We start from the raw sequence: 14,798 nt of genomic DNA, 5'->3' as shown, positions 1-14,798 counted from the left end.
CCCGAGCCGGAATCGCCCCCGGCCGCGGCCGCAACCCACCCCGCGGGTCGCCCTCCTGGGCTTCGGGGGCGCGGAGGTGAGAGCAGGCCGGGCGGGCTCGGGAGGCGGCGGCCTCCGGGAGGGCGTGGCCCGCGGGGACGTGGCGGGACAGCTCCGTGCGCGATGGGGAAACCGAGGCGGCCGCCGCATCTGGAGTCTGCGGCGCTCGCCGGGGAGTTCCCGGTGAGGCGACCCTGTTTCAGGGCGACAGCGGGTTAGGGGCTCCCGGCGGTGGCCACCGGCCAGTGAGTCCCACGCCCCAGCCCGCCGCTCCTCTAACAAAAGAATTCAGAAAAACGCGGTGCACCGGCTTCCCGCCGGGGTTGAAGTCCGGGCCTCGCATCCCTGGAGCGCGGAGGTGGGTGGAAGACGCCTGTCCCCGTGAGGGGGTGCGGAGACAGTTCCGTGGGCTCCGGATCCCCTCTCCGCGCCCCGGAGCTGAGGCCACTCCTCGAGGAAACATCTGTGTTCTCCCCCCACCCCACCCCCGCTTCTCCTCGACCACCATCGAAGAATGGCCCCTCCCCATCTCAGGACCCTGCTTGCTTCTCTCCATAGCCCTTGTCAAGACCGGTCCTTATGTAATTTATTATTTAATTAATTTAAAAATTCACTAATTATTATTTATTTTTGTCTTTTTTTTACAGCGTGTCTCCCCCGCTGAAATGTAGGCTCCAGGACGGAGGGACTTGATTTTGTCCACTGTTGTAGTCACAGTTATTTTAACAAATAGTTTCGGAGGGCCTTCCCAACCCCTGCAAGGGGCTGGATATTGGGGGTTACACTGGGAGACATTCTGGGGCTGGGGACAGCGGTGTAAACACAAAGGAGATCATTGCGGGATGAAAACAGAAGTGAGGGGGGTGCTGGTTGGGTCACCTTAGATCAGAGCACCTTCGTGATCAGTACCACCTTAGACATAGTGATCAGGACAGGCCTCTTAGATTAGCTTACTTAAAGACCACAAATAAACTGTGACAAGTGCTAGAAGGGAAAAGCAAGAAGCCATGAGGGCATTTAACTCTGACCTAGCATTAGAGAACAGAGCAGTGAGGTCTGAACAGTGATGGTCAGGGCAATGGGACTCAGATCCTTAAATTGCCCGTAAGTGCAGGGCCTGGGTGGTCCCGTGGTGGTTGGGGGGGGGCGATTATCAGGGGTCAGGGAAAGCTTCCTGGAGGAGGTGGTGGTTTCATTTGGCCCCAAAGCCTGAGTAGGAGTTTTCCTCCTTTAGGATGGGTTGACTGGGTTTGAGAATTCTTTTGCAGGTGCCCCAGAAACCACGTGGTCAAAGGGCTGAGACGTGTGGCCAGACAAGAGAGGCCCCTGCCTTTGCCCAGTGAGCTCTGCTGGTAAGTGGGTCATTGCCAAGACTTGCTCCCAAGGGGTGGGAGGGAATCAGGAGACCAAGCTCCGCTTCTCACTGGCCATGTGACCGTGGGCAGTTCACCTTCGCTGTCCTGACCTCAGTTTTCTGTGAGTCAGGAGGACAGTTGGATGAGATGCCACTTGTGGCCTGTGGGGCACCAATGTTCAGTGGTTGAGTTGATCCTACTCAGCCGTGCCCTGTGTTTGTACTTCGCTCTTATTTACCGAGCTGGTCCCTGTCTGAACCCACACTGATGGAGGAATGAGGCAGGCCTGCCCCACCCCAGCCCTATCTGGCCCTGAAGGCTACTAAAGGACAGCTGTGCCATTAACAAATGAGAGGCCAGCAGGGGTCCACAGGGTTCAGAAACCCTGGATGTTTGGCTTCAGGGTTGGAGCTAAGGGGCCCTCAGATTAGGGGATTGTTTAAGCACAATGGTTTTTATGAGTTTGGGGTCCATTTCAGCTCAGCTGATGCCTTTTCCTTTGGGTTTTAAACAGCTGTGTCAAAGCTCTGCCATACCTCCTGGTCTGATACAATCACGTTATCCTTTTCTCTGAGTCCTCTGATGTCCAGTTTTTTGCATGATCCTCACAATAGCCCTTTGAGAGAAAAGGCAGGAGAGACTAGCCCATTTCACAGATGAAGACACTGAGAGCCTCAGGCACAGCAAGTGAGAAGAGCCCACAGGCCTGGGGCCCAGGTCTTTCCAGAGCCAGTGCTCTTTTTCCCACAGGGGCACAAGGGCTGCCTCCCTCTGATCTGTGTCTACCTCTCTCACCTCACAGTTCTTATGCGAGCCATGAAGCTGAACGAGAGGAGTGTGGCCCACTATGCCCTGAGCGACTCCCCAGCAGACCACGCAGGCTTCCTGCGCACTTGGGGGGGTGCAGGGACTCCACCCACCCCCAGTGGCACTGGCCGAAGGTGCTGGTTTGTCCTTAAAGGCAACCTGCTGTTCTCCTTTGAGAGTCGAGAGGGCCGGGCCCCACTGAGCCTAGTGGTGCTGGAGGGCTGCACAGTGGAGTTGGCCGAGGCTCCCATGCCTGAAGAGTTTGCCTTTGCCATCCGCTTCGACGCCCCTGGAGTGCGCCCACACCTGCTCGCGGCAGATGGGCCAGCGGCCCAGGAGGCCTGGGTGAAGGCACTGTCCAGGGCAAGCTTTGGCTACATGCGCCTGGTGGTGCGTGAGCTGGAGAGCCAGTTGCGTGATGCCCGCCACAGCCTGGACCTGCATCGCCACTCATCTTGGAAGGCCATTCCTAGCCGCTGTAAGCCCCAGGCTCCTGACCACTGGTCTCCTGGCCTGGAGAACGGTCACTCCCTCTCCAGAGATTGCAGCCCTATGGCCTTGGTGGAAGAAGGGGGCAGCAGGCCAGCAGGGCGGGGCTTGGCCGAGTGGGAGTTGCAGGGCCCTGCCAGCCTCCTTCTAGGCAGGGGGCAGAGCCCCGTGTCCCCTGAGACCTCCTGCTTCTCTACTCTACATGACTGGTATGGCCAGGAGATTATGGAGCTGAGGCGGTTGTGGCTGCAGAGTGCCCAGGGGAGCCAGCCAGAATGTGAGGAACAGGATAGGCCCTGAGCCTGGGCCCTTCGGGTTCAGCCCTTGTCCTGCTGGTCAGGACACCAGGGCCAGTGCTTTTTCAAGAGTTTAATGTGTACTGGTTTCTGAAGTTGCTGTTGGATGTGAGTTTTCCCCTTCCTGCTTTTTAGGCTTGCTCCAGTTTCCAAATCCACCCTCACGCCTAGAGGGGACTGAGGAATCATTAACTTTCAACCCCTTTATTTCCTGAGGGCCAGAGAGGAGAGGTGGCTTGCTCAGCAGCCACAGACCTAGGTCTCCTGACTGCCCCTCTCTTAGGGGATATTAATGAAATGGAGGAAGTGGAGATTATTACATGACCACAGGCCGCTCTGCCTTTCACCTACACGCGATTCTACAGACACGATTTCCAACATGGGGAATCTTGTATAAATACCAGAAGTTGGCTGCAGTGTTGGCTTGAGGGACTGATATTGTCAGAAAAAGTGGATTTAACGTGTTATGGGGGTTTCTGGGGCCTGGCTCATCCTGAGTGATGAGAAGATTGGGCATGGGACCCCCACTCTGCAATTTGGACAGGACCCTTTGGAGGGAGAGGGCACTTAGCCAGTCAAGAGGGATTTATCCTGCTCCAAAAGTGTTAGGGCCCCATCTTCTTTCCCTGGCTGCCCTGTCAACAGACAGCCAGACGGTGCTTGGTCATTGCCCCAGGAGGGCCAGTAGCTTTTATATGTTAGCAGAAATCCTTCCTGTACTGTGTCCTCAGCTGCCAAGTGGGAAGCTGAAGTGGGGAGGCAGTGAGGCTCCCTGGGAAAGCCAGTTTCTTCCTTTGGTTTTCAGTCCTGGGCCTCTAGGAGCTTGGGCACAGGCTTCCTGACACGCTGTGATAAACTCTTCTCTCTTGGCTAGACCCCCAGAGAGATGCTCCTCATCCTGAAACCCCCTAGGAACTCGTGCACAGTCTTGCTTGGCACCCAGTGTGTGCCTGCCAAGATCCTCTTTTTCCTACTCTCATCAGCATGGTGCCAAACATTTGCTTTATCAATTGTTCTGAGAGGAAAAGTGGCTGGTTGGACAGAGCCAGAGGCCAGATCAGCCTGATAGCCTAGGGGTGTGGTGGCAGTGGCTGGATGGAAGATGCAGAGCCTGGTCCAGTCATCCCCCTCCTCCAATATACACAATCTCCCCCTTCTTAGCCTCTCTCCCTTATTGGGGCCTTGGACAGCCTGAGCTAGAGGCTTCGGCTCAGAGCCTCTTAAGTCCAGGAGGCTGACATGCCGTCCAGGGTCCTGGACCAGTTCCTAGGAAGCCAGGCCTGTTTCCCAAGAAGAGGGGCCACCTCCCCAGCCCTGTATGGGAGCCCCACAGCCCCGATGCGTCTTGTTTTATACACAGACACTACGGGCTTTTTGTTATCTTGCTTATTGTTACAGTGCTTTTTATACGATTAAAACATTGTTTTTTTTATTACTTATTTTGGTTCAAGTTTACTTTAGCAATCACCTGGACAGTTTGTGTGAAAGCCCCCATTTTTCCCCTTTTCAGATATATTTTCAATTTAGCTACACATAACATATACCTTGGCATGAAATAAAATTCCAAAATCATTCAAGTAGCACGAGTAACAAATTTGTATTTTTAAATTGTTTAAAAAAATACAATAGTTTGAAGTTCAATTAAAGTAGTTTCTCATTTCAACAACCCCCTGCTCTACCACGCCCTGGCAGTCCTGAGTGCGGCAACAATGACAGAAATCTGAAGGCTTCACAAGGACAACTCCAGTCAGGTGGCCCCGCCCACCAGGCCCGGAATGAGGGCTGTACCGGGCCCTTGGCGTCATCCTCCTGACGTCACCATGTCGGGCCGCAACAGGAACTAGGCGCATTGCGCAAGTCTGTGAGCTGGACCTCTCGTCTGATCCCTAAAGCCTCGCGAGGCTTCGGGCGGCGTTCTTCCTGAGGGCGGCACGGGGGCCCGGTGGTGGGGTGCAGGTCCCCGGACTAGGCGGGGGATCTGGGAGATGGCGTCCGGAGCGGGTCGCTGGCTGGCGTTGGCACCCGTCGGATCTGGGGCTTTCCAGAGCGGGCTGAGCCTGGGGAAAGGTGGCGATGTCTCCGCCGGACGGGGCGGCTTAGTTCGGAGTTTGGTACCATCGAGGTCAGTCATCGTTACTCGCAGCGGCGCCATTTTGCCCAAACCGGTGAAAGTGAGTGTCTGCCTGGAGGCGGGGCGAAGGGGCCGAGGACTGTCATTGTGGGGAGTGTATGCGGGCTCACGCTGATTGATAGGAGCAAAGGCCAGTCGAACGACCGCCTTAGACCGGAAGACGGATCAAGGACAAAGTTTTGCGCTGATGCGCTGCTAATTTTGACGAATGGGAGGAAGTGGTCGGGTTAGATCCGGGAGTTGAGCAGGGTACGTGGAGACAGGAGATGGGGGGCAAGAGCGGAGGAAGACGGCACTTAGCACTACTAGCTCATCGTGAGGAGTGCGGTGCCCTGGCTCTCCGGAGCCACAAGACTCCGCTTTATGCATCCAGTATAGACAAGTCATGTAACCTCTCTACCATAGAGTTGATGGGATGAAAAACGAATTGTGGAATGACTTTGTAAATAAAGGGTAAGTGGGACAGACCTTATCTTTTTGCAAGTTTTGACCTAGTATTTAATTTCATGTGATTGGGTGTGCAGAGAATTATTACCATCAGTGTTTTTACAAATGAAGAATCAGGGGCCAGACTAGTGAAGCCAGTGTCCAAAGCTAGCAGCTGACTTAGGTTCCGGAATTCAGATTTCCTGCTGGTACAACTCCCACCAGATCCTATTTTTTCCCACCACTGAGTGTTATCATATGCCCTCAGTACCCTTGGAGTTTTCTCAGTAAAATAGGAACAGCCCCTTATACCAAGTAAGTTTGCTTTTTGACTCCAGCGCTGTGTGAGACTTACAAAACATTCTTTTAAAGCTAGTCTGGCCGACGCAAGCTCACACAAGGTGAGTTCAGGGTTGTTTCACAGCAGGAAGCACCGTCATGTTGGGGAGGAGCTGCCTTTAAAGAGGCACAACTGAAGAGAAAAAACAACTTTTTTTTTGAAACTCCGTAGGAAGATATGAGAGGAAATGTTGAAATTTTACTGAAACTCTGCCAGTCCATTTAAATAGCTAGTCTTTTAATATAAAGACATGCTCAGTTTTCAAAACATATTTCTAAAATTTAATGTAGTGAAATCAAATTTCTCAGGCATCAGGGAACCAGTTAAAGAACTGTATAGAATATCCCTTCACTGTACATGTTCATTTTTTTGTAATCTATTTTCATGTATTTAGTAGTTTATTCAAGGAGACCTGAACTCTATTCCCTAGTCCAGCTCATAGTACTTTCTCACCTGTTTATGAGTATCTGCAAGTAATTAACAGGTTGTGCCCTTTTAGATGTCCATTAGTGCCTTGTACTTTTCTTACAAGTGCACAGTTTGATGGCCATAAAATCACTTTATCTCTTCTTGTAATTTTTTTTCTTGCTCTGAACTTTTCCAAGGACTTTAAAATCAAGTTGCTTATCATGGATCTCAGGTCCACAGGAGGGAATGCTCCTGAGAGGGCCAGGCCTTCTGTGGTCCTACTGGAGTGGGCTCTGGCGCTCACAGCTACCACTTTGACCCTCTGCAGATGTCCTTCGGCCTTCTCCGTGTGTTCTCCATTGTGATCCCCTTTCTCTATGTCGGGACGCTAATTAGCAAGAACTTTGCCGCTTTACTTGAGGAGCATGATATTTTTGTTCCAGAGGATGATGATGATGACGACTAATAGGTAAGACTTGCTTTTGATGCAACTGTGATGCAGTTTGGCCTGGTAGCAGAATCTGAACATTTGAAGCAGAAGCACAGACTTTTACTGCATTGACTCTCTTGGTGACTAATGTTTTTATGTCACCTTTTCCCTATGCTGGATGAAGGAAACTATCCTATTGACTTACAAATTCACTGGCGTCTCTTCCAACCAGGTTGGATCCCAGCCAGCCTTTTCTATTTGCCCTTTTCTGCACACTCAATTTTCTCAACCCACAAATTTTCTTGACAATTTAATATGCCTTACACACCCACCACAAACAACTTCATTTCACCAGCTCCACATTGAAATTTAGAGACTGCAGGCCCTCATCAGTGAGCTCTGGTTACCAAGCTCTGAACCAGCACAGCCTGTATACGGGCACTGCCGCCTGGTTCATACACTGCTCACAAACCCTTCCCCTGTGCCAGTTCCATCCAGCTTTCTTGTGCTGACTTCCTGTGCCCTAATATGTGCTGACTGGCTGCATTACCGTTATAAACAAGGACCCTCCTGACTCTTTAGTCTGGCATTTAAGGCTTGCGATGATCTGGTCACACCTGTTCTTCCAGCCTTATCTTCCATATTCCCAACCACATATCTATCCCCAATATTCACTATCTCTTGAGTTACTCACTCTCTTACCCACTCCCAGTGGCCCATTATTCCTCCCAATTGAAAGATTATTTCCCACTGCTCTCATTTCCACCAGTTCTTCATTATCTTTGATGAAGTCTTTCCTCCATTTGAAAGGGACTGCTCCGTCCCCTAACTGAACAGTGCCTCTTGTGACAGTCAGTATTATATGCTTAAGATACACCCCGAACTCTACTTGACCATATTCTTGCTGCAGGGAACATGTCTTCTTTTTTTGTGTGTGGTACGCGGGCCTCTCACTGTTGTGGCCTCTCCTGTTGCGGAGCACAGGCTCCGGACGCGCAGGCCCAGCGGCCATGGCTCACGGGCCTACCGGCTCCACGGCATGTGGGATCTTCCCGAACCGGGACACGAACCCGTGTCCCCTGCGTCGGCAGGCGGACCCTCAACCACTGCGCCACCAGGAAAGCCCTGGAACATGTCTTTTTATACCTTTAGGGCCCCAGTGCCCGGTCTCTGGTGAATGTTCAGTATGTATATGAATGAATAATTGAATGTACTCAAAACTGCCTGTCTCCTGCCATGTTTGGTAGAACCACTGTATGGAATTCTTGCAGTATATGGTAAGAGGACGGCTCTGTCACCCAACTGACTGCTGCTTTCCTTTCTTGCAGGCCGTGGAGAAGTGTAGAAGGAGAAAGCCCTAACTTAAGAAATGGTGATGCTCGCAGCCTCTCCTCCTTCCCTATCAGCAGATGGGCCCAGGGAAAGCCCTCAGCCTCCCAACCCCAGTGAAGCCTCCTGCATGGTCTGTGACCATAGCTCAGATCCCCAGGCTCCGGGAGGTTCCTGGAGATGTGCTGTCCACTGAGCATAATCAAATTGTGAATAAACATAATAAACATCAGCTCTGTATGACCGAGTGATGGCTGAAGTTTCGTAATACAAGTAGGCTCTAGTTGCAGTTTCTTCACCCTGCTGTCCTATCTCTATCAGCTGAACAAATAGGTCTTTGATTTACAACCCAGGGCCTCCAGGCCCCTATGGATCCACAAGGTAATCATGGGGACCTGGGACCAATCATCTTCGTTATTTACAAAAGCCCAATGGCTGCATAGGCTAGCTAAAGGCTCAGCTTTTGTGCTGAGTAACACTGGCTAGTTATCCCACGCAATCAATCAGGAGAAGCTTTGATTGTTTAAAACTCCTTGAGAAATACCACTTTTTAGAATTCTTTCAAAACTTGGATTCCTTAGATGAAAAAATAATAAAGGGCAAGAGAAAACCAAATACCGTATGCTAACACATATACATGGACTCTTAAAAAAAAAAGGTCAGGAAGAACCTAGGGGCAAGACGGGAATAAAGACACAGACCTACTAGAGAACAGACTTGAGGGTACGGGGAGGGGGAAGGGTAAGCTGGGACAAAGTGAGAGAGTGGCATGGACATACACTACCAAACGCAAAATAGCCAGTGGGAAGCGGCCGCATAGCACAGGGAGATCAGGTCGGTGCTTTGTGACCACCTAGAGGGGTGGGATAGGGAGGGTGGGAGGAAAACGCAAGAGGGAGGAGATATGGGGATATATGTATATGTATAGCTGATTCACTTTGTTATACAGCAGAAACTCACACACCATTGTAAAGCAATTATACTCCAATAAAGATGTTAAAAACAACAAAAATAATAATAAAGGGGTTGTTGGCGCTGAAAAATTTGGGAATCATCAGGGTGACTGTACCTATAGATACTGAACCCCTTTCTCCAGCATTTAGACTGTCCAAGGAAGGAACAGAGAAGACTACCATCCAAAGCAAACAGATCAGGTCTTTAACCTGGGTCAAGATTTATTCTCATCGCTAGAGCCACACTCCATTTGCCAAGGGAATACTTCTGTGCGTGCACTGAACAGCTGTGTCCCTAGCAGGATGCCTGATTGACAAGGAAGTTAATTTCATCTTTAGGACCAGTGCTTGTTGCAGACAGGGGGTTAGGCCTCTGAGCAGCCATTTTCTTCAGAACCCAGGGAAAAACAGCCCAGCTTGTCAGGTCTACTTCTGGGCCTCTTCGTACTGCTCGGATCCTCCTCCAGTAGCAAGAGCTGGCTGATTTTGGATAATCTGTGCCATTACACCAAAATATCCAATCCTGGGGGCTGTAGAAACACAGCTAAGTTGACAAAGCCATCCAGCGTCATACCCAGAACGGCAGTTTCTGAGCAGATGGCCTCACCATTCCTGTTTACCAACATGCAAGGCTCTGAGAAAAGAGAATCTGATTTACTGGAAACACCACACTTCAGGAGACGGGAAAGAACAGGTGGTGTTCAACTTGTTCAGACAAAAAGTGAGACTGCAGGACAAGAGCTGCTCATTGGTTCACCAATGGAGTTCTATCATGAAATGACCATCAGATATTGAGTTTATTTGTACTCTAAAATATTTAAATACCAACATGCACTTTTCCATTGAGTGATTTCACGGGTCGTGCCCAACATAGAACTTGGACAGGAAGTCCTTCGGCCTTGGTGCTTCTGTTTCATGGAAAAACCGCATAATGTGTGTCCGCTGCTTCCACACTTTAATTGTTTCTTCCAGTTCCATCTTTCCCTGCACAAGTGAGGGAAGAGGTCTTCAGTCAGAGTGGTTGAGTGGAAGGAATACAACACTGAAGGCCAGGACTCGATTCTCTGCTCTGGCACTGACTTGCTGAGTGACCTTGGGCAAGTAACATACTGTGTCTAGACCATACTTTCTGCCTCTGGAAAATGAGGTGGTTGGACTAAGTAGTTCCGAGACCTCTCAAATACTCCTTAACTCTCTGGCTGACTGGTTCCAAGAGGAGACTTTAGGTCACCAGGCCTCTGCCCCCTGACTGGCTTAATTTACATGCCTGCTTAACATTCTTTCCGTGTTATTTACTGGCCCATATGCTGAAGGTGCCACTGATGCCAATGAGATGGACCAGAGAGACAGAATCAGGCCCAGGATCTGACTCCATGGCCTGCTCTTCCGGCTCAAAACTGGCAACCAGGTGAAGCAGTAACTTCCAGGGATGAGGTTCAAGAGGAGTTCAAACTTTCCTCTGTTTTTAGTTTTAAAATGTAAAAGCCCCAGTGGATTTTCCCTTAAATAATCTTATAATCTATTGAACCAGGTAAGAACCTCCAAGTTGAACTATTCCTTTGAAACACTATGTAACAGTTGCTGACCTAGTAGTTGCTTTTCAACTTGGAGATAAAATGTTCATCTGAGAAGACTGAGAAGCTCTGGACAAGTTCGCTGCTCTTTAAAATCAGTCAGGGAGAGTTAGTTACCTTAATGACCAGAAGATCAACCACCCTGGGGTCTATGACGTGGGCATTCTTCATAAACATTTCTCGGACTTTATTCCGTCCCTGTTTCACAGAGATGTCTAGCTGGAATAAATGCACTAAAGAAAAAACATGATTCAGGGTAGAGATGGTTAAAACGTGTTTTTTAAAAAACTGAGTCAATGGCTAGTCATCGAACACATAGGTTGCCCATTCATTCCATTCACCAAATACTAGCCTGACCTTAAGCTAGGTGCTTGAGGACGTGAAGAAGCGTGAGATATGCCACTTGCTCCCAAAGAGCGTATTTGTTTGGGGAGACAAGCCCACTGCGTCTGAAGAGGCAGTATAGCACAGTTCAAGAGTATGAACAACCTGGGTTCAAATCCCAGCTCTGTCACTTATCAGCTATATGATTCTGTGTATGTTCACTTCTCTATGCCTGAGTGTATTTATTTGTGAGTGAAGTAAGGACGACAACAGCACGTATAACTACAGAGCTGTTGTGAGGATTCTAGGAGAGAACGGTGCCTGGCATGTTAATGTTAGCATTATTATTACATGGAACAACTGACAAAAGATGACATGGTTGAAATAAATGTACAGTGAAATGGTGTAGGTTTGTGCACCATGCAAACTTAAGAGTTGGGGGAGACTGCTGAGTGTGCAGGTAGGGAAAGGCATCAATCCAGCAAACGATTACTACCGTAGTAGGTTACCTGGAGGAAAGAGAGGAGTTTAAGATGTAGCTCCTGCTCTCTAGGTCTTAAATCCATGAGTGCAAATATTAAAATCACAATATTCAGCAATCCCTGATTAAGTGCTAAAATAGTGGCAGAGACTCAGTGACGTGGGAGTTTGACAAGGCACACAGATGTCCTTTGAAAATTAGGTGTTTTTATTCTCATCCTCTGGCAGTTGGACTTCAGTGGATTTGCTGATGGCAAGGACATGAACAGGGCCTTGTGTGGTAGGTGGAATAAGGACAGAAGAGGGGCACACGAGGCTCAGGGGACAGCATAACCAAGGCTCACAGGCTAGAATGAGCACTGTGGTTGAGCAGAGCAGTGGGCTCATTTGGTGAGGATACCCTGTGGTGTGGCCATTCCCGTGACATGTCCACTCTCGTCTATGGAACTATCACAACCAGCTCTGAAAACCATGAGGGCTATCTAGTGACTGGATTAATCAACAACAAAGTTTGAATCTTTAATTATACTCATAACTTAGTGATGGCAATAGAAAAATAAAGCTTCTGCTGAGGAAGAGATCGTGCCAGGCTGATTCAACCAAAGAATAAGCAATAGCAGAAATCTAGTAGAAACTGCATCCCAGCTTTGTAGGTAAGTGTTAACAGAGAAGACAGAGGATCACATGAGAAAGAACTCAGCATCCAGTGGGGTGCTGGAGCAGGCTGCCATGGTGAGCCAATTATACATATCTCTTCCCAAATCGGCCGTCACTGACTTCACTTTGATAGCTTAAAATCAACCATGGTGGGAGTATTTACATCACTGAAAATGGTAAACACTATAAATCTAGATTTCCTGACGGAGAGTTAGCTGTTAAACACCACAGTATCACATGTGGAATTTTAGAAAAGAGCAAAGGGACCATAAGAAGACAGAGACACAAATTAATGCAAACCAACATGGATCCTGGAATTTAGAATCTTACCACTAGAGGACTGTGGGGACTTGCCTGAAGTCAGACTACTGGTCCCTGGCAAACATGGGCCTAGAATCCAGGTTGCTTATTGGTTTTTAATTTACAATTTTGTGCTCTTTTAAGGAAAGGAGTATGAGGAATCTTCCCCTGCTATCAGTGCTTACCTTTCCTGCGTTTTCATATTAGAATCCTGCCCAACCTTGGGAGAGAAAAGCGAGGTGCCTCTGTGCATACTGGGGGAGCTGGTGTCCACCTACTCCCATTCCACAAGATCTCCTGAACCACACACCAGCGCACTGGGTGTATGAATCTTCTCCTCAGGAAAACATTCACAGGCACAAATGCAAAGTTTTGCCTACAATGTCAGGTCACGGATCCCTGAATGCCCATCTTCCCAGGTTAAGAATCCTTATCTCTAAAGAGGCAAATTCATAGCTTTGTCCTAGTCATCCTTCTCCCACCTCAACCCCTTGAACACACGCCCTCCACCAGTGAGAAAGGCTGCAGGAAGGCAAACAGGAACAGCCTAAGCTATAGCCCACTGAACTGTTCTTTGGTCTAAATCAGTGGTTGTCAAACCAGTGACGATTTTTGCCCACCAGGACATCTGGCAGCATCTGGAGGCATTTTTGATTATCACAACTAGGGGGGAGAATGCTAATGGCATCACTGGGTGGAGGCCAGGGATGTTGCTAAACATCCCACAATGCACAGGACAGTCTCCACAACAAAGAATTATCCAGCACAAATGTCACTGCTGAGAAGCCCTGGAGTAAATCATTTCCAACTGTTCTTTCTCAACTCACAGACTCCTGGCTTAATCTTCGAATCCTGAATATTTTAATTTCGATTTGAAAAAATCTGAGAGGCACAAAAAGAAGATATGGAAGTGCCCCTTTTGGATGAAGGTGACTTCCATAGTCTGTGTGTTTTCCTCAAGTTATTGTTAAGGCTTTTCTGAGTCAGGGAGGCTCTGACAGGTTAGGAAGGATGACACTGATATGGTTCTCAGCCGTCTGCTCCAATTCATTTTGGTAGCATTCATACCAAGTGCCGGGAGATCCTTAGATGGGAAGGCAGCATGGTGTGATGAAAAAAGAACATGGGATCTGGGGTCAAACAAGCTGGGTAAGGTCTCCACACCATCATGAACTAGGACCTTGCCTGGGGTACAGCCTCCTCAGTATATTTCTTCATCTACAACGTAGGGAAGACAATAACCTCTTACCTAACTCCTTTATGGGAATGTGGCAAAAATCAAGTGACAACATCTTATAAACAGTAAAGCATCGATACAGATGTTAACTATTAAAAATTTCAGCACTTACTTCCCATACCTCTATTACATTTTGGGTTTTAATGATCTGGTTATATACGCCTATCTTCCCGACTAGACCATAAGAGCCTGGAAGGCAGGGTTGTGTTTTAGTCACTTTCATATCTCTCTAGGCATCAAGTACTGACCCTGTAGTACAAGAGGTACCCAATGAAATGGAAATTAAACAAATGAATAGTTTCTACAGAAAGTCTCCTGTTGTGCTGTAACCAGCAAGCAGCATGTAGTATTTCTTCAAAGGAGGGAATCCAAGGCAGTTTCGTTCTGTGCTCCCATGCGGAGGCAACCACCCAGGCAAATGGCACTCTCTTCCACAAGTGCAGCTTAATTGGGTCCTGTGAGATTCAGGGAAAACTACAGAAGCTGAGCCAAGTGTAACAGTTGGACAATCAGGGTCTGAAGTCTGGCTCTTCCACTTACTAATGGTGTTGATGTGAGACAAGTTTATGTGCCTCAGTTTCCTCATCTGTAAGACAGGGAAATAATTAGAACCCACCCTAAAATGAGGCAATGTAAAGCATTTAGCATAGTGCTGGGCCATATGTATGCATTTCAATGAATGTTACTTATTATCAACACTTTTACTTATTCCCAGTCCTTAGTTTGGATCCTCAGCTGGAATCCCCAATGATGGATGTCATGACACCAGTGTACACACAGGCCTGAGAAAACTACAAGCTACAGATCACTGATCCTCCCCACTGACCCCCCCCGCCAACCTCCCCCTGCTCTACAGGCGCCTATAACCCCCTGCCTTCTCCTCTTCTGAGGACGCTTCTGACTGTGGGCTTATCTTCTCAAACAGTATTTGAGGGAAAGTCTTGGAGGGTGCTGATTTTGAATGAGCTAGATACCTGGGTTCTATCCTCAACTTAGTCACTGATTTTTTACCCTTTGCCAACTATTCTTTCTGCCAACTGGGTCTTGTTCCCCACCCCCTGCTCCTCCCTGAAACAAGAAAGCATTCTTGGGCACTCATAGAAGTATTCTGCTAGGCAAACCTGCTTTTAAACATCTGCATTTGAATACACCCTACACACACACACACACACACACACACACACACACACACACACACACACACACACACACACACACACACA

The 14,798-nt window shown here is 48.7% G+C and overlaps 3 protein-coding genes across 3 annotated transcripts in view; 2 read left to right on the top strand and 1 right to left on the bottom strand.

Annotated features, from left to right (window-relative positions):
- The first annotated feature begins 1,320 nt into the window (after nt 1–1,320).
- On the top strand, nt 1,321–3,092 carry PHETA2 (PH domain containing endocytic trafficking adaptor 2). The gene is made up of 2 exons (XM_007453954.1): nt 1,321–1,391; nt 2,197–3,092. Exon 2 carries the CDS (start codon nt 2,202–2,204, stop codon nt 2,988–2,990), a length of 789 nt encoding a protein of 262 aa, XP_007454016.1. The 5' UTR covers nt 1,321–1,391; nt 2,197–2,201; the 3' UTR covers nt 2,991–3,092.
- A 1,816-nt stretch (nt 3,093–4,908) lies between these two features.
- On the top strand, nt 4,909–8,294 carry SMDT1 (single-pass membrane protein with aspartate rich tail 1). Its single transcript, XM_007453953.1, has 3 exons — nt 4,909–5,157; nt 6,620–6,760; nt 8,050–8,294. Exons 1-2 carry the CDS (start codon nt 4,972–4,974, stop codon nt 6,755–6,757), a joined length of 324 nt encoding a protein of 107 aa, XP_007454015.1. The 5' UTR covers nt 4,909–4,971; the 3' UTR covers nt 6,758–6,760; nt 8,050–8,294.
- Nucleotides 8,295–9,781: 1,487 nt separating this feature from the next.
- The window catches only part of NDUFA6 (NADH:ubiquinone oxidoreductase subunit A6), a 6,841-nt gene continuing 1,824 nt past the window's right edge, over nt 9,782–14,798 (bottom strand). Inside the window, 2 exon segments of the mRNA XM_007453952.1 lie at nt 9,782–9,987; nt 10,695–10,810. Coding sequence (XP_007454014.1) covers nt 9,856–9,987; nt 10,695–10,810 — 248 coding nt within the window. The 3' untranslated portion in view covers nt 9,782–9,855.

This window comes from Lipotes vexillifer, unplaced genomic scaffold (assembly GCF_000442215.2).
Source record: "Lipotes vexillifer unplaced genomic scaffold, Lipotes_vexillifer_v1.1 scaffold382, whole genome shotgun sequence".
NCBI lineage: Eukaryota > Metazoa > Chordata > Mammalia > Artiodactyla > Lipotidae > Lipotes > Lipotes vexillifer.
This window is presented reverse-complemented; position numbering and strand designations above follow the sequence as displayed.

What these genes read in the sequence shown, in the direction of transcription:
- PHETA2 (XM_007453954.1), top strand. Translation starts at nt 2,202, where the DNA reads ATGCGAGCCATGAAGCTGAACGAGAGGAGTGTGGCCCACTATGCCCTG.
- SMDT1 (XM_007453953.1), top strand. Translation starts at nt 4,972, where the DNA reads ATGGCGTCCGGAGCGGGTCGCTGGCTGGCGTTGGCACCCGTCGGATCT. An exon ending in TTTTGCCCAAACCGGTGAAA is followed by an intron (nt 5,158 to 6,619) that starts GTGAGTGTCTGC and finishes GACCCTCTGCAG; the next exon opens with ATGTCCTTCGGCCTTCTCCG.